The sequence below is a fragment of the Salmo salar genome, chromosome 03, assembly GCF_965601325.2.
Source record: "Salmo salar chromosome 03, fSalSal1, whole genome shotgun sequence".
In the NCBI taxonomy this organism is placed as follows: Eukaryota; Metazoa; Chordata; class Actinopteri; order Salmoniformes; family Salmonidae; genus Salmo; species Salmo salar.
Genome location: NC_138293.1, coordinates 53,085,115 through 53,105,005, shown reverse-complemented (window position 1 = coordinate 53,105,005; position 19,891 = coordinate 53,085,115). Strand labels below are relative to the sequence as shown.

The 19,891-nt window shown below is 44.1% G+C and overlaps 1 protein-coding gene across 2 annotated transcripts in view; it reads right to left on the bottom strand.

Moving 5' to 3' along the window:
• Positions 1-19,891, bottom strand: part of trpm4a (transient receptor potential cation channel, subfamily M, member 4a) — a 74,245-nt gene that overhangs the window by 41,932 nt on the left and 12,422 nt on the right. For both annotated transcript variants that reach the window (XM_045716111.2, XM_014192262.3), the window contains exons 2-6: positions 13,633-13,694; positions 13,267-13,444; positions 7,692-7,872; positions 4,690-4,859; positions 3,874-4,051 (exon numbers count right to left, since the gene is read on the bottom strand). In XM_045716111.2, coding sequence (XP_045572067.2) covers positions 3,874-4,051; positions 4,690-4,859; positions 7,692-7,839 — 496 coding nt within the window. In that variant the 5' untranslated portion in view covers positions 7,840-7,872; positions 13,267-13,444; positions 13,633-13,694. The remainder of the gene's footprint in view (positions 1-3,873; positions 4,052-4,689; positions 4,860-7,691; positions 7,873-13,266; positions 13,445-13,632; positions 13,695-19,891) is intronic.

The window sequence follows — 19,891 nt, the reverse complement described above, 5'->3', positions numbered from 1 at the left end:
CTGATCTGGGAACATTTATTTTTAGGTTTTTTATTTTTATTTTACCTTTATTTAACTAGGCAAGTCAGTTAAGAACAAATTCTTATTTTCAATGACGGCCTAGGTTACTAGCCCAACGCTCTAACCACTAGGCTACCCTGCCGCCCCAGGTTGTAGGGAGGTTCTGAGAACATTTTCTTGGGAGGTTTTATTAACACTCTGAGAATGGAAATTCTAGGTTATATGGAGGTTTTTGAACAACTTCCTTAAAATTATGACTGAATGTTTCAATAAGACTGCTAGATTGTTTTGGATGAATTTTTTGAACTCCAAGCACAGATAAGAAACATGGAAATTAATTTCCGTAAGCATTAATCGTGCAAACACATTTTTTTTTATTGTGACAGAGTATCAGTGAAATTCAAACCTATGATATTTTGTTCTCTAGCCATGGAATTAGACCACTGCGGCTCTAGGATGGAGCTAGCATGCTATGTTTTTTTACACATACAAATCTGTTAATTTTAGTCTGTTCAAACAGACCCCATTTCAAAGGAAACAAACACTCATTAAGATCAGGTGTTGCTAATTAGTGGGTGCGGCCAACACACCTGAACACATTTAACAAGATAGAGGATATAGAGTGTATTGTTGACGCTGAGAGAATAGAATGTATATGTTTTTAAATAACATTATTAGAACGTTCTCTGAACGTTGCAAAAGTGTTGTTGTGGTTTTCTGAGAATGGAATTGTCACGCTCGTCGTACGAACTGGAAGCATACTCGGACCAACGTGCAGCGGATCTGGGTTCCACATATTTTATTTAAGTGAAACGCACAAAACAATAAAGAATTAGCGAAACGTGACTAAGTGGTGCACATGCACAAAACACAAAATACAAAATAATATCCCACAAACACAGGTGGGAAAAACAGCTACTTAAATATGATCCCCAATTAGAAGCAACGATTACCAGCTGCCTCTAATTTGGAAGCATACAAATCCCCAACATAGAAATAATAACCTAGAAACACACATAGAAATAATAAACTAGAATACCCCCCAGTCACGCCTTGACCTACTCTACCATAGAAAATAAAAGCTTTCTATGGTCAGGACGTGAAAGTTGGGGTTGACATCCATACAAATATTATACTCTGATTTACCTCAACATATTGTGAAATACACATATAAACATGTAGGCTAATGTAGCTGGGGGGCATCTTTCACCCACGGCTCTTTCCCCACATGTTTCCATGGCAATTCCATTGTTTTGGTCAAGTTCGATTGAACTCTTTTTTTATTTTATAGATTTAGAAACAATGGCTCTCTATGGTCAGGGCGTGACAGTACCCCCACCCCCCACCCCAAAGGTGCGGACTCCGGCCGCAAAACCTGAAACCAAATAGGGAGGGTGGGGGGGGTGATTAGTGTCGGTGGCGGCTCTGGTCCAGGACGAAGTACCCGCTCATCCTGCGGATCCGCCAGCATCGGGGAAGGCTCTGGTGGGGGCCGAAGTACCCACTCAGCTCGCGGATCCCCCAGCATCGGTGGCGGCTCTGGTGAGGGACTGGACACCAGCCCTGGCCTGGACATCGGTGCCGATGAAGGCTCCTGCCATGGAGCGGGACTGGACGCCGTATCTGGACTGAGCACCGGCGCAGAAGAAGACTCCAGCCATGGAGCAGGACTGGACGTCGTGCCTGGACTGGGCATCGGCGCAGGGGAAGACTCCGGCCATGGAGCTGAGTTGGCCGCCATGCCTGGACTGGGCACCGGCGCAGAGGAAGGCTACGGCCATGGAGCTGAGTTGGCCGCCGTGCCAGGACTGGGCACCGGCGCAGAGGAAGGCTCCAGACTAGAACACCCCCCTAGTCACGCTCTGACCTAAACACCATAGAGAACCGAGGGCTCTCTATGGTCAGGGCGTGACAGTACCCCCCCTAAAGGTGCGGACTCCGGCCGCAAACCTGAAACCAAATGGGGAGGGTAGGGGGGTGACTAATGTCGGTGGCGGCTCCAGTGTGGGTCGTAGCCCCCGCCCCCGGATCCAGCCAAGGCGCCGGGCTGAACGCCGTGCCTGGACTGGGTATCGGCGCAAAGGAGGGCTCCAGCCATGGAGCTGGGTTGGACGCCGTGCCTGGACCGGGCACCGGCACAGAGGAAGGCTCCGGCCATGGAGCTGGACTGGACGCCATGCCTGGACTGGGCACCGGCACAGAGGAAGGCTCCCACCATGGCAGCTGGGCTGGATACCGTGCCTGGACTGGGCACCGGCGCAGAGGAAGGCTCCGGCCTTGGAACTGGACTGGACGCCGTGCCTGGACTGGGCACCGGCGCAGAGGAAGGCTCCTGCCATGGAGTGGGACTGGACGCCGTGCCTGGACTGGCCACCGGCGCAGAGGAAGGCTCCGGCCTTGGATCGGGACTGGACACTGTGCCTGGACTCTCTGGACCGTTGACCTTCCCGGGAAGCTCCGGGCTGTTAACCGTCCCTGGAAGCTCCGGTCCGTTGTCCGTCGCAGGAGGTTCCGGACTGTGGACCGTCGCAGGAGGTTCCGGACTGTGGACCGTCGCCGGAAGCTCTGGACTGTGAATGCGCACTGGAGGCCTAGTGCGTGGAGCCGGTACAGGTGGTACCGGACTGGTGAAACGCACTTCAGGGCGAGTGCGGGGAGCAGGCACAGGACGTACCGGACTGGGGAGGCGCACTGGAGGCCTGATGCATGGGGCCGGCACAGGTTGCACCGGACTGGTGACATGCTCTTCAGGGCGAGTACGAGGAGCAGGCACAGGACGTACCGAACTGAGGAGGCGCACTGGTGGCCTGGTGCGTGGAGCCGGCACAGATGGTTCCGGGCTGAGAAGGCGCTCTTCAACGCGCCTGCGCTGCAGCATACTCCTCGCCAAAACCTCTCTCCGGTATCCCTCGTTGAACTCCTCCAGAGTTTGCCATTCGGGCTCTGGCACTCCCCGCTGCTCTGCCGACCGCTCCATGTGCCCCCCCCCCCAAAAAAAATCTTGGGGTTTCAGAACACCATAGAGAACCGAGGGCTCCAAAACACCATAGTCCAAAAGTCCAAAACACCATAGAGAACCGAGGGCTCTCTATGGTCAGAGCATGACAGGAATTTAGAGATTATTGATGTTAATGTGTACATTTACATTTACATTTTAGTCATTTAGCAGACGCTCTTATCCAGAGCGACTTACAGTAGTGAATGCATACATTTCATGCATTTTTTTTTTGTACTCTAATAAAATATATACATTCCCAGAATATTGCCAACATTGCCAAGAACCTTACATTCTCTGAACGTTCTGAAAACATTGTTTCAGTTACACCATTTTTTCAAACGTTCCCAGGATATAGTAAAAATATGACATTAAATCTAACCACATAGGAACTTGTGTGGAATGTTCTGTGGAAGTTCTGCAATTCCCACAGAAAAATGTTTTTCTTAACGTTATCGGAACAATTTGAGAACATGTCTTTAATCCAAACTATGAGAAAACCTGTAGGAAACTTTATGCTGAAGTACTGAAATGTCCACAGAAGAACATTGTTTCTTAACATTCTTTGAAATATTCGAGAACTTTCACAATGTCAAACCAGTTGAAGAACGTTCCTAGAATTGAAATGAAATGTAATCATGTTTGAGCTTCTAGGAAACGTTCTGTTGAAGCAATTAAATACCAAGAAAAAAAAGTTTTTTTGTCAAGTTCCTTAAATGTGTTGAGAATGTTCCAATGCAAAGCAACTATCCTGCACCATTCCCAGAAAGTTGTAGGAAGGTTGAATGCAAAATAACCATAGAACAACTACACGCTCACCAAGCTCTTAGAAACAGATGGTTCTCAGAACGTTATGTGCTAGCTGGGCAGTGTCTCACCCCAGATGCCTGTGCGTTGGTGGGAGATGTAGTCCTCCATCTTGGCCCTGAAGGCCATCTCCCCTCCCCGTCGGCCTACACTCCCATCATCCACCAGCAGGAAGGCCTGGTAGTTATTATCCAGGCAGCACGAGTCACGGGATGTGTTCTGGACATAATACCGTGCTGGAAAACTACCCTGAGGAGGAGAGGCGTAGAGAAAGAGAGATTGTGTGGGGGGGAGGGTTAGAGAATATGTGAGAGAGAGGGGGGTGGGCGAGAGAGATAATGGGTAGAGAATGGGATCAGAGGAGAGAAGGGGTAAAGGAAGAGAGGAGAGAGATCAGGGTAGAGAAAGGAGGGTAGAGAGGGGGAGAGAAACAGAGAGAGAGACGTAGTAAGAGAGAGAGAGAGAAGAAGACATTGTGATTCCCATCCCATGTAATAAAAAGTCCTCGTTGTTATTCATTTGATTTCCTGTGGTTTTGGATTTCTCAACCTAAAAGGACATCTTATTAAAAGAGAGAAAGAAATAGAGTGAAAGAGAGAAGGGATAAAAAGGAGAAGGAAGGGGACAGAAATAAATTAGGAAAGTGAGTGAGAAGCAAAGAGGGGATAGATGAAAGTGAACAAAATTCTATAATTGTATATAGTGCCAGTGTACCTATGTATTGCTGTGTGTGTGTGTGTGTTTCTATGTCTGTGTCACGTGCATGTTTAAAACTGTATACATTGAACATTGTGTGTGTGTGTGTGTGTGTGTGTGTGTGTGTGTGTGTGTGTGTGTGTGTGTGTGTGTGTGTGTGTGTGTGTGTGTGTGTGTGTGTGTAAATGTACCTGTGCGTTGATGAGCTGCTGTCTGTTGTGCACCAACCCCCAGGGGGCCATGCCCACAGCGATGACTTTCTTCTGGGACAGGGAGGAGGCCGCCGCTGCATGATCCCTCACTGCTTCCCCAACACAATGACTCACTCCCTCCCTCAGCCCCCCAGTCACTATCCACGCCCCTGGGAGAGAGGGGGGAGGTAGAGGAGAAGGAAGAGAGGGAGTGAGTGAGAAAAAATAAAAAAGAGGGAGCGAGAGATATGGGGAGAAAGGGGGGAGGGGGAAGTGAGGGCGTGACAAAGAGCATGAGAGAAATGGTTATGACACAATTATAATATGCCACTTAGCAGACGTCATTATTCAAAGCGACTTGTAGTACAGTGATTGCATAAATGTGACCCCTGCAGGAATTGAACCTGCAACTTTGGAATAGCAAACACCATATTCTTACCAACTGAGCAACCAGGATCATATACAATGGACAATAGACAGATAAGGAACATAAGCTTGTTGGTTATGAGTCAAGGGCACTGTGAAAACATGTAACTGGCAGTGAAAGATGACATCAAATAAATGATAATTTTTTTGGAATCAGGCCCGGGAAGGATTTGTTTAAAATACTTAATTTGAATGCTGAACTACATGCACTTATTTACACTTACTCAACGTATATCCTGTTCTACTGGTTGGCCTCTTACCATTGCTGGGTCTGCTAACTTTATGCTCTATGGACAACCTGCTTATTGCCCTGCCTTGATTTAATCAACAACTGCCTGGCCTAGATGGTCATGTGTCCTGTAAACGTTTAACCCATACAGCCAGAGGAGGGGGAAGAGAATGAGAAGGAAGAGGATGAGGAAGAGCAGGAGGGTAAATTACAACAGCAATGCAACTCCAATTGGTAGAACGGACATACTTTTAATTACACCTGATCCGCTCTGTCCCTACAGTACGTTATGAAAGTAAATACCTCATGCATTGATTTCATAGGATCGTATATACATATCTATCAAACAACCACGCTGTTTGTCCTCAGTGGATCTTGGGGCTAGGTACAGTATTTCTGCCAGAAAATCATCAGTTCTGTGGTTCATCTTAATGGGATCACATATATGTATTCAGGATATATTAAACAAATAGATTCAACGGAGTGGGCTTTATTCTCACCTGTGCCCTGTTCCGCCCTGACCAACCTCAAACCCAGGACACCTGGGTGTGTGTGTGTCAAATCAAATCAATCAAAGTTTATTTGTCATGTATACAGATTTGCAGATGTTATCGCAAGTGCAGCGAAATGCTTGTGTTTCAGTGCAGTAATACCTAGCAGTACAAAACAATACACTCATAATCCAAAAGGTAATACAGTATCAAAGCGAGCAATGTCAGAGTCCGGGAATATATATACATATATCAGAGGAGGAAGGGGAGGACCATCCTCCTCAGTTATTTTGTAATTTTTTATATACAGCACCAGTCAAATGTTTGGACACACCTACTCATTCCAGGGTTTTTCTTTATTTTTACTATTATCTACCTTGTAGAATAATAGTGAAGACATCAAAGCTATGAAATAACACATATGGAATCATGCAGTAACTAAAAAAGTGTTAAACAAATCAAAATATATTTTATATTTGAGATTCTTCAAATAGCCACCCTTTGCCTTGATGACAGCTTTGCACACTCTTGGCATTCTCTCAATCAGCTTCATGAGGTAGTCACCTGGAATTTATTTTAATTAACAGGTGTGCCTTGTTAAAAGTTAATTTGTGGAATTTCTTTCCTTCTTAATGCGTTTGAGCCAATCAGTAGGGGTGGTATGTATACAGAAGATAGTCCTATTTGGTAAAAGACAAAGTCCATATTATGGCAAGAACAGCTCAAATAACCAAAGAGAAACTACTGTCCATTATTACTTTAAGACACAAGGTCAGTTAATCCTAAAATGTCAAGAAAGTTTCTTCAAGTGCAGTTGCAAAAACCATCAAGCGCTATGATGAAACTGGCTCTCATGAGGACCGCCACAGGAAATTAAGACCCATAGCTACCTCTGCTGCAGAGGATAAGTGTGCTCTTCACGGATGAACCCCAGGTTCAACTGTACCGGTCAGATGGTGGGCGAGCACTATGCTGATGTCAACGTTGTGAACAGCATGCCCCATGGTGGAGGTGTGGTTATGGTATGGGCAGGCATAAGTTATGGACAACGAATACATTTGCATTTTATCGATGGCAATTTGAATGCACAGAGATACCGTGACGAGATCCCAAGGTCCATTATCGTGCCATTCATCTGCTGCCATCACCTCATGTTTCAGCATGATAATGCACGTGACCATGTCGCAAGAATCTGTACACAATTCCATGGCCTGCAAACTCACCAGACATGTCCCCCATTGAGCATGTTTGGGATGCTCTGGATCGACGTGTGTTCCAGTTCCCACCAATATCTAGCAACTTTGCACATCCATTGAAGAGGAGTGGGACAACATTCCACAGGGCACAATCAATAACAGCCTGATCAACTCTATGCGAAGTAGATGTGTCACACTGTGTGAGGAAAATGGTGGTCACATCAGATACTGACAGTTTTTTTTATCCACGCCCCTACCTTTCTTTTAAGGTATCTGTGACCAACATTTGCATATCTGTATTCCCAGTCATGAGAAATCTGTAGATTAGGGCCTAATTAATTTATTTCAGTTGACTGATTTCCTTATATGAACTGTAACTCAGTAAAATATTTGAAAATGTTGTATGTTGCGATTATATTTTTGTTCAGTGTATATACTGTATATAATGGTGTGTATAGACAGTATGGACAGTATTTCAATATAAAAAGTGTGTATAGCACTGGTTACTGTATATAGGATGAGTAATGACTAGAATACAGTATATACATAGAAAGTGGGTAAAACAATATGTAAACATTAAAGTGACCGGTGTTCAATGACTCTATGTTCACAGGGCTGCGGTCTCTAAGGTGCAGGGTACTGTGTCTATGTGTGTCTCACCTGTGCTCTGTGCTGCCCTGACCAGCCCCTGTCTCAGCACCTCCCTGACCCAGGTCTTGACTTTCTCACACCCCTCACCCCCCACCACAGAAACCACCAGGTTGGGGGAGGGTACCCCCCAGTGGGCTGTCATCAGGGTGTATACCATCTGAGGGGTGGTGTCGCACGACAGGCGCAGGAACTGACCAATAGGAAGAGAGAAGAATGGATGAGGTGGAGGAGGGGACAATGAGTATCGCAATAAAGTGATGATTATCAAGAAGCTGTGGTGAATTGGTGCGGCTACATAAAGTAATTGCTAATTGGTTATTGTGCCTATGGTGTAGTTCATCAGTGGCAAAGAGATATCGGTACAGGTGAGAACATTCCGTCTGACTGATGTGAGGGCTGGCAGCACTGCTAGAACACGGACTCCTCTACCATTGTTCCATAGAATGCCAGACAGACGTTCTGCTGTGAAATGAATAAATATGACAGCCTCATACCTCACCTCTGCTATGTAAAAGCGCTCTCATTGTCTATACGAAAGACACTTCACTAGCAACTGACGGAGCAACAAGGCCCGACGTAAACAAGCAAAAGATTGAAATGAAATACGTTCACATTGTTGTCATTTAGTGTCAATGAATGCTTGAGTGACATATTAGTTTCATAACTTATAGCATTTTATAACATCATGAAATTAGGTAAGTAAGTAAGCCTTGGACATTTATGCTTTGTCTGAGCCAGAATGGCCCATAGGGCAGGAGCCTCCTGTTTCTTTAGCTTGAGGCAGCTTGATGTACAAGTACACACCCTGATGCTAATCTGTCGCAGAGTCTTACCCCCAATCCATCTACTTAATGCTGAGTGCAGAGCAGGGGCATCAGGTCCCATTTATTAGAGTCTTTGGTATGATTTGAAAAGGGATCGAAGCCCCAATCTTCCAATTGTAAGGCGGACATTCTAACCACAATGCCACTAAAATGGTAAATCATGAGATATCCGTAAAATTCAATCACTCAGTAGGGTTATATGGTAACATACACTAATATATACAAAAGTATGTGCCCCCCCCCCTCCAATTAGTGGATTGGGCTCTTTCAGCCACACCCGTTGCTGACAGGTGTACAGTCGTGGCCAAAAGTTTTGAGAATGACACAAAAATGTATTTTCACGAAGTCTGCTGCTTCAGTTTGTATGATGGCAATTTGCATATACTCCAGAATGTTATGAAGAGTGATCAGATTAATTGAAATTAATTGCAAAGTCCCTCTTTGCCATGCAAATTAACTGAATCCCCAAAAAACATTTCCACTGCATTTCAGCCCTGCCACAAAAGGACCAGCTCAAATCATGTCAGTAATTCTCTCGTTAACACAGGTGTGAGTGTTGACGAGGACAAGGCTGGAGATCACTCTGTCATGCTGATTGAGTTCGAATAACAGACTGGAAGCTTCAAAAGGAGGGTGGTGCTTGGAATCTTTGTTCTTCCTCTGTCAATCATGGTTAGCTGCAAGGAAACACGTGCCGTCATCATTGCTTTGCACAAAAAGGGCTTCACAGGCAAGGATATTGCTGCCAGTAAGATTGCACCTAAATCAACCATTTATCGGATCATCAAGAACTTCAAGGAGAGCGGTTCAATTGTTGTGAAGAAGGCTTCAGGGCTCCCAAGAAAGTCCAGCAAGCGCCAGGGCCGTCTCCTAAAGTTGATTCAGCTACGGGATCGGGGCACCACCAGTACAGAGCTTGCTCAGGAATGGCAGCAGGGAGGTGTGAGTGCATCTGCACGCACAGTGAGGCGAAGACCTTTGGAGTATGGCCTGGTGTCAAGAAGGGCAGCAAAGAAACCACTTCTCTCCAGGAAAAACATCAGGGACAGACTGATATTCTGCAAAAGGTACAGGGATTGGACTGCTGAGGACTGGGATAAAGTCATTTTCTCTGATGAATCCCCTTTCCGATTGTTTGGGGCATCCGGAAAAAAGCTTGTCCGGAGAAGACAAGGTGAGCGCTACCATCAGTCCTGTGTTATGCCAACAGTAAAGCATCCTGAGACCATTCATGTGTGGGGTTGCTTCTCAGTCAAGGGAGTGAGCTCACTCACAATTTTGCCTAAGAACACAGCCATGAATAAAGAATGGTACCAACACATCCTCCGAGAGCAACTTCTCCCAACCATCCAGGAACAGTTTGGTGACGAACAATGCCTTTTCCAGCATGATGGAGCAACTTGCCATAAGGCAAAAGTAATAACTAAGTGGCTTGGGGAACAAAACATTGATCATTTGGGTCCATGGCCAGGAAACTCCCCAGACCTTAATCCCATTGAGAACTTGTGGTCAATCCTCAAGAGGTGGGTGGACATTAAAAAAACACAAATTCTGACAAACTCCAAGCATTGATTATGCAAGAATGGGCTGCCATCAGTCAGGATGTGGCCCAGAGGTTAATTTATGCCAGGGTGGATTGCAGAGGTCTTGAAAAAGAAGGGTCAACACTGCAAATATTGACTCTTTGCATCAACTTCATGTAATTGTCAATAAAAGCATTTGACATGTATGAAATGCTTGTAATTATGCTTCAGTATTCCATAGTAACATCTAACAAAAATATCTAAAGATACTGAAGCAGCAAACTTTGTGGAAATTAATATTTGTGTCATTCTCAAAACGTTTGGCCATGACTGTATAATATCGAGCACACAGCAATGCAATCTCCAAAAATTGCCAATAGAATGGCCTTACTGAAGAGCTCAGTTAATTTCAACGAGGGACCGTCATAGGATGCCACCTTTCCAACAAGTCAGTTCATCAAATTTCTGCACTGCTGGAGCTGCCCTAGTCAACTGTAAGTGCTGATATTGGGAGGTGGAAACGTCTAGAAGGAGCAACAACGGCTCAGCCATGAAGTGGTAGGTCACACAAGCTCACAGAACGGGACCACCGAGTGCTGAAGCACATAAAAATAGTCTGTCCTCGGTTGCAACACTCACTACCGAGTTCCAAATTGCCTCTGGGAGCAACGTCAGCACAAGAACTGTTCGTTGGGAGCTTAATGAAATGGGTTTCCATGGCCGAGCAGCCGCACACAAGCCTATGATCTCCATGCACAATGCCAAGCGTTGGCTGGAGTGGTGTAAAGCTCGCCGCCATTGAACTCTGGAGCCATGGAAACGCATTCTCTGGAGTGATGAATCACGCTTCACCATCTGGAAGTCCGACGGACGAATCTGGTTTTGTCGGATGCCAGGAGAACGCTACCTGCCCCAATGCATTGTGCCAACTGTAAAGTTTGGGGGAGGAGGAATAATGGTCCGGGGCTTTTTCATGGTTCGGGCTAGGCCCCTTAGTTCCAGTGAAGGGAAATTTTAACGCAACATCATACAATGACATTCTAGACGATTCTGTGCTTCCAACTTTGTGGCAACAGTTTGGGGAAGGCCCTTTCCTGTTTCAGCATGACAATGCACCCATGCACAAAGCGGGGTCCATATAGAAATGGTTTGTCGAGATCGGTGTGGAAGAACTTGACTGGCCTTCACGGAGCTCTGACCTCAACCCCATCGAAGACCTTTTGGATGAATTGGAACGCCGACTGAGAGCCTGGCCTAATCGCCCAACATCAGTGCCCGACCTCACTAGTGCTCTTGCGGCTGAATAGAAGCAAGTCCCCGCAGCAATGTTCCAACATCTAGTGGAAAGCCTTCCCAGAAGAGTGGAGGCTGTTATAGCAACAAACAGGGGACCAACTCCATGATTTTGGAATTAGATGTTTGACGAGAATATGTTCACATAATTTGGTCATATAGTATAGCTAAGTCACTTAATGGTTATGAGATGACGGGCAGTAAGCCAGCAATCTAATTCATTAATCACCCACCCTCCCGCCACTGACAGAGCAGTGTGTGTCCTAGTGTTATTTATACTTTAGTAATACCCTGGGCTGATTGATTGAGCGCTGGACAAACTGAGCAAACATACACTGTCCTCTATCAGGTCATCAACCTGGGACAGAGACCAATCCCATGTACAGTACCAGTCAAAAGTTTGGACACACCTACTCATTCAAGTGTTTTCTTTATTTTGACTATTTTCTACCTTGTAGAATAAAAGTGAAGAAATCAAAACTATGAAATAACACATATGGAATCATGTAGTAACCAAAAAAGTGTCTAACAAATCTAAATATATTTTAGATTTTAGATTCTTCAAAATAGCCACCCTTTGCCTTTATGACAGCTTGCACACTCTTGGCATTCTCTCAACCAGCTTCATGAGGAATGCTTTTCTAACAGTCTTGAAGGAGGTCCCACATATGCTGAGCACTTGTTGGCTGCTTTTCCTTCACTCTGCAGTCTGACTCATCCCAATCCATCTCAATTGGGTTGAGAACGGGTGATTATGGAGGCCAGGTCATCTGATGCAGCACTTCATCACTCTCCTTCTTGGACTGGAGGTGTGTTTTGGGTCATGGTTCTGTTAAAAAACAAATGATAGTCCCACTAAGTGCAAACCAGATAGGATGGCATATCGCTGCAGAATGCTGTGGTAGCTATGCTGGTTAAGTGTGCCTTTAATTCGAAATAAATCATTGACAGTGTCAGCAGCAAAGCACCCCCAGACCATCACACATCCTCCTCTATGCTTCACTGTGGGAACCACACATGCAGAGATCATCCGTTCACCTACTCTGCGTCTCACAGAGACATGGCAGTTGGAACCAAAAAATCTTAAATTAGGACTCATCAGACCAAAGGAAAGATTTCCACCGGTCTAATGTCCATTGCTCTTGTTTCTTGGCCCAAGCAAATCTCTTCTTCTTATTGGTGTCCTTTAGTAGCGGTTTCTTTGCAGCAATTTGACCATGAAGGCCTGATTCATGCAGTCTCCTCTGAACAGTTCCTGTTGAGATGTGTCTGTTACTTAAACTCTGTGAGGTACAATCTGAGGTGCAGTTAATTGCCGATTTCTGAGGCTGGTAACTCTAATGAACTTATCCTCTGCAGCAGAGGTAACTCTGGGTCTTCCTTTCCTGTAGCGGTCCTCATGAGAGTCGGTTTCATCATAGCGCTTGATGGGTTTTATTTGAGCTGTTCTTGCCATAATATGTACTTGGTCTTTTACCAAATAGGGCTATCTTCTGTATACCACCCCTACCTTGTCACAACACAATTGATTGGCTCAAACACAATAAGAAGGAAAGAAATTTCACAAATTAACTTTTAACAAGGCACACCTGTTAATTGAAATGCATTCCAGGTGACTACATCATGAACCTGGTTGAGAGAATGCCAAGAGTGTGCAAAGATGTCATCAAGGCAAAGGGTGGCTAATTTGAAGAATCTCAAATATAAAATACATTTTGATTTGTTTAACACTTTTTTGGTTACTGCATGATTCCATATGTGTTATTTCATAGTTTTGATGTCTTCTCTATTATTTTACAATGTAGAAAATAGTAAAAATAAAGAAAAACTCTGGAATGAGTAGGTGTGTCTAAACTTTTGACTGGTACAGTATGTCTTAGCATGTGTATTTCTTAGCAGGCACGTGCATGAGTGTATGCACACAGGTGAGTGTGTGTTACCCACATGGCTGTGTCTCCTGCCAGCCTCTGCGAACTCCAACTCTCCGAAGGCGTCGGTGGGGTACTCTGAGGAGTGCTGAGAGCTGTCCCACTGGCTGACGATGGCTGCCCCGAAATAGTCTCCCGTAGCGATGGAGCCGTGCGTTTCACGCACACCCCCGCACTGGCACAGCGCCCCATTACTGACAGGGGCAGAGTGAGACAAAGACACACACATGAATACGTACACATACACACACACACACACACACACACACACACACACACACACACACACACACACACACACACACACACACACACACACACACACACACACACACACACACACACACACACACACACACAGCGACCCAGAGAGAGGCTGTACCTAAAGCAGTCCTCTATGAATGTGGTGCACACTCTCTTCTTGATGATCTTGGGGATCCAACTCTGTGAGGGAAAGACATTGGGTAACTGTTAGTCGCTGTTACCTAACAAGCTACAGATGTTGAATTTTATGCTAAACTGGATGTACACTGTGTACATGAGCTGGGTAGCCATTTGATTAGCTGTTCAGGAGTCTTATGGCTTGGTTGTAGAAGCTGTTTAGGAGCCTCTTGGACCTAAACTTGGCACTGATGTGAGCCATGACCAGCCTTTCAAAGCATTTCATGGCTACAGACGTGAGTGCTACAGGTCGGTAGTCATTTAGGCATATTACCTTAGTGTTCTTGGGCACAGGGACTATGGTGGTCTGCTTGAAACATGTTGGTATTACAGACACAGACAGGGAGAGGTTGAAAATGTCAGTGAAGACACTTGCCAGTTGGTCAGTGCATGCTCGGAGTACACGTCCTGGTAATCCGTCTGGCCCTGCGGCCTTTTGAATGTTGACCTGTTTAAAGGTCTTACTCACATTGGCTGCGGAGAGCGTGATCACACAGTCATCCGAAACAACTGATGCTCTCATGCATGTTTCAGTGTTACTTGCCTCGAAGCGAGCATAGAAGTTATTTAGCTCGTCTGGTAGGCTCGTGTCACTGGGCAGCTCTCGGCTCTGCTTCGCTTTGTTAATTTTTTTTATCGCTTTCGTGCAATTTACATACGTAACATACGGGTACATTTTCACAACTCTTAGAACAAAACTCAAAACAGATCATCAGAAATCTGTTTAAAATCTCAAAGCACATTAACACACAAATTCATACAGTCACTTTTTCACCAAATTTAATCAGTTTCACCTAGAAATACATGTTTCACATTTCAATAAATGTTCATATAAAATAATGTCCTTTCACAATGCAATGCTCACATTACTTTTGATAAGAGTCTTTTCTCTGTTGTGAAAATAAGTTTTACTCTTACTTAATCAGACTGCTTTTAATTGATTATCACCTAAACCTTTGGTAAACCTATTGATTTTACATGTAAACTGGTTTGCCTAATATTGATTTTGAGAACTTCATAATTAAAATCTATGTCGGTAAAAAAAAAATCATATACACTATATATACACTCAAATGTACTACTATGATGATTTTGTCCCCCAGGTGCATAAACAGTTATATTTACTGCGATTTCAATGAGAACCTATGGCCAAATGCTTAGGACAGGCTTGATGCAAACTGCTAAACATTATGTTTCTTACATTTCTTTCATTTGATTACATTGTGAAAGATGTCTTCAATGGTCACACCTTTAATCACACATGGGAAAGAAATTATGGACATTTGATGTTTAGTAAATGTTAATGGTTGGTGCAAGTGTATTGGCTAATGTGAAAACAGTGTAAGGTACTGTAATTTACAATGCTGTAGATTACATTAAAAGGGCAATTTTTAAACATGTATTTTATATTTTTTGCTATTGGATTAACTGGTTGTTAAAATAACTGAATTGCGAAGATATCATCATTGTAATGTTTTGGTGATTAAACCAATGTAGTCATTATATTTCACAGTAAACATACAGTTGAAGTCAGAAGTTTACATACACTTAGGTTGGAGTCATTAAAACTAGTTTTTCAACCACTCCACAAATTTCTTGTTAACAAGCTATAGTTTTGGCAAGTCGGTTAGGACATCTACTTTGTGCATGACACAAGTCATTTTTCCAACACAGACAGATTATTTAACTTAGAATTTACTGTATCACAATTCCAGTGGGTCAGAAATTTACATACACTAAGTTGACTGCGCCTTCAAACAGCTTGGAAAATTCCAGAAAATGATGTCATGGCTTTAGAAGCTTCTGATAGGCTAATTGACATCCTTTGAGTCAATTACAGGTGTACCTGTGGATGTATTTCAAGGCCTACCTTCAAACTCAGTGCCTCTGCTTGACGTCATGGGAAAATCAAAGGAAATCAGCCAAGACCTCAGAGAAATAATTGTAGACCTCCACAAGTCTGGTTCATTCTTGGGAGCAATTTCCAACCGCCTGAAGGTACCACGTTCATCTGTACAAACAATAGTACGCAAGTATAAACACCATGGGACCACACAGCCGTCATACCGCTCAGGAAGGAGATGCGTTCTGTCTCCTAGAGATGAATGTACTTTGGTGCGAAAAGTGCAAATCAATCCCAGAACAACAGCAAAGGACCTTGTGAAGATGCTGGAGGAAACGGGTACAAAAGTATCTATATCCACAGTAAAACGAGTCCTGTATCGACATAACCTGAAAGGACGCTCCCAACCGTGAAGCACGGGGGTGGCAGCATCATGTTGTGGGGGTGCTTTTCTGCAGGAGGGACTGGTGCACTTCACAAAATAGATGGCATCATGAGGTAGGAAAATTATGTGGATATATTGAAGCAACATCTCAAGACATCAGTCAGGAAGTTAAATCTTGGTCACAAATGGGTCTTCCAAATGGACAATGACCCCAAGCATACTTCCAAAGTTGTGGCAAAATGGCTTAAGGACAACAAAGTCAAGGTATTGGAGTGGCCATCACAAAGCCCTGACCTCAATCATAGAACATTTGTGGGCAGACCTGAAAAAGTGTGTGCCAGCAAGGAGGCCTACAAACCTGACTCAGTTACACCAGCTCTGTCAGGAGGAATGGGCCAAAATTCACCCAACTTATTGTGGGAAGCTTGTGGAAGGCTACCCAAAACATTTGACCCAAGTTAAACAATTCAAAGGCAATGCTACCAAATACTAATTGAGTGTACGTAAACTTCTGACCCACTGGGAATGTGATGAAAGAAATACAAGCTGAAATAAATAATTCTCTCTACTATTATTCTGACATTTCACATTCTTAAAATAAAGTGGTGATCCTAACTGACTTAAGACAGGGAATTCTTACTAGGATTAAATGTCAGGAATTGTGAAAATCCTTGTTTAAATTTATTTGGCTAAGGTGTATGTAAACTTCTGACTTCAATTGTATATGTTGGATCAATGGTTGTGTGGTGAAAGATGTCGACAAACAAAATGAATGCACAATGAAAGGTTTGTAATGCAAGACTGGATGCATTACCAGTTTAGAGTTTTGTTTAGAAAATTCCCCACATACTTGTGAAAATAGCACCAACGTGATTAAAAAAACTGCAGTAAATTTGGGGAATACCTTAAGTCAACATACACATTGTATGAAAGTGTGTGTGTGTGGACTGAACACACATTATTGTGTGAGGGCTGCTAGGGATTTAGGGGTCATCTGAGAATTTTAACTGAGTGCACAAAACATTAGGAACATTTTCCTAATATTGAGTTGCACCCCCTTTTGCCCTTAATTTGTCGAGGCATGGACTCTGGAAGGTGTTGAAAGCATTCCACAAGGATGCTGGCCCATGTTGACTCCAATGTTTCCCACAGTTGTGTCAATTTGGCTGGATGTCCTTTGGGTGGTGGACCATTCTTGATACACACGGGAACTGTTGAGCGTGAAAAAACCCTGCAGTTCTTGACACAATCAAGCCGGTGTGCCTAGCACCTACTACCATACCCCGTTCAAAGGTGCTTAAATCTTCTGTCTTGCCCACTCACCTTCTGAATGGCACACATACACAATAAATGTCTCAATTGTCTCAATATTTAAGAATCCTTCTTTAACCTGTCTCCTCCCCTTCATCTACACTGACTGAAGTGGATTTAACAAGTGACATCAATAAGAGATCATAGCTTTCACCTGGATTCACCTGGTCAGTCTTTCATGGAAAAAGCAGGTGTTCCAAATGTTTTGTACACTCAGTAACAGAGCACTGATGTCAGAGATCATAAGATACAGAGGTAGAAAGAGGAAGAAAGTGGGGAGAGATTTTAAAATATAAATTTTGGTCGAGTTGCGTTGTTTCCCCCATACAACATCTAAAGACCTACATCACTATACTGAGACCATGTCTGTTTCTAGAAGGACGTATTTGGGTGTTTTTGGAGCATGTCTTTAGCGTGCCCTGATACTGCACAACGAGCAATGAGGAAGTAAATTGCGGCTGCGGTAAGTTTCTCAAAAGTAAGTGTATTGGAATTTTTTGTGTCCTCTGTGTCTCTGCAAATACGTGACTACATGTAGCGTGTTGTTTCCTGATTGTTGTGTTACGATGTTCTGTGACTGCTCTCAGGGAGAGGACTGATAGAAGAACAGAAAGAAGGGAAGATTTTGTTACTTTGGCCCAACGCCTAGAAACTATGTGTGCAAGGTCATGATCAGCGTATTGCGCCCTGAGCGCAGAGACGCCTAGTTTGGGCATGAGTATAATGAGTGCTGAAGGGGAGAACTCCTTCAGAGGTTCTGACAGACTTGTACTTTGACAGTTAAGTTTGTTGTAACATCTCCGGCCTTGATGATATAGATCTGCTAATTGAACTTTGACTTGGAGTTATTAGTGGTAATTTCCATGACATGAGCTAAATCACAAAAAAAGTGTCTGGACCCTTCTATAACATGTCATTTACATCTGAACAAGAGATTTACTTCAGTAATAGGAAAATTCTCCTTTAACACCAGAGTCCTAAACTGCCCTAGCGGCACGGGGGAATAAAGATGCAAGGAATTTTGCAGGTTATTCTAAACAAGAGGGGGGGGGGGCAGTAAAACTAAAGGAGGATTTTACCAAAATTGGTCAAGACAAGAGGGACCTCCATTATTTTAATCGGAATAACGCGGACGAAACAAATGAAGAGGACATCTTGTTTATGACACAGCTAACACCAATGGCAAAATATCACCCTGCCGCAATCCGTCAACTATTTATTCGAACAGGTTTGATTTGGCCGTCTTTTGACATCCGAAAATAGGCTGTTGACCAATATAAATTGTTATTCGCGCACAGCCACTGACAGGTCTGTGGGTTCGTTGTGTCAATGAGTTAATGCATTTTTCACTGCCAGTTTTTTACGTTTACAATGCATCAGTGCAGCAATGTATCAACTTAGCCAATGTGATCACATCACACCAGAACTACACGTTGCTCTCGCCATTCAAACTTCCCCGCTAGTTCATTGCCACAGTTGTAGTCTATTTCATAGCCTTTCAGCAAGCAAGAGGACCAATCGATGCTTCTCTCCTTGAGTAGGCCTAGGCATATTCTATTTTTTTTAATTGCTCAAAATAAGTTTAAAACTACACTGAACAAAAATATAAAAGACAACATGTAAAGTGTTTCATGAGCTGAAATAAATGATCCCAGGCATTTTTCACATCCACAAAAAGCTTATTTCTCTCACATTTTGTTGACATTCATGTAACTGAGCATTTCTCCTTTGCCAAGATCATCTATCCACCTGACAGGTGTGGCATATCAAGAAGCTGATTAAACATTATCATAATTACACAGGTGCACCTTGTGCTGGGGACAATAAAACTATTACCGACGAGCAGCATTGTAGAAACTAAATACATTACAAAGGAACGTCTTGATTAGTGCTATGTTAGCTAGCTACATAGTTGCTTTTGTATCATAATAAGGTGTAGTACTGAAACTATCGAGGTTACCTAGCCAGCTACACGTTCAAACAAAGTCTACAACGCAGCCACTGCTAGCTAGCCTACTTCACCAGCCAGCAGTACTGTATCATCTTCGTCATTTTAGTCAATAAAATTTTTGCAACGTAAGCTTAACTTTCTGAACATTCGAGAAGTGTAGTCCACTTGTCATTCCAATCTCCTTTGCATTAGCGTAGCCTCTTCTGTAGCCTGTCAACTATGTGTCTGTCTATCCCTGTTCTCTCCCCTCTGCACAGGCCACACAAACGCTTCACACCGCGTGGCCGCTGCCACTCTAACCTGGTGGTCCCGGCGCGCACGACCCACGTGGAGTTCCAGGTCTCCGGCAGCCTCTGGAACTGCCGGTCTGCGGCCAACAAGGCAGAGTTCATCTCAGCCTATGCTACCCTCCAGCACCTCGACTTCTTGGCACTGACGGAAACATGGATTACCACAGAAAACACTGCTACTCCTACTGCTCTCTCCTCGTCTGCCCACGTGTTCTCGCATACCCCGAGAGCATCTGGCCAGCGGGGTGGTGGCACTGGAATCCTCATCTCTCCCAAGTGGACATTCTCCCTTTCTCCCCTGACCCATCTGTCTATCTCCTCATTTGAATTCCATGCTGTCACAGTTACCAGCCCTTTCAAGCTTAACATCCTTATCATTTATCGCCCTCCAGGTTCCCTTGGAGAGTTCATCAATGAGCT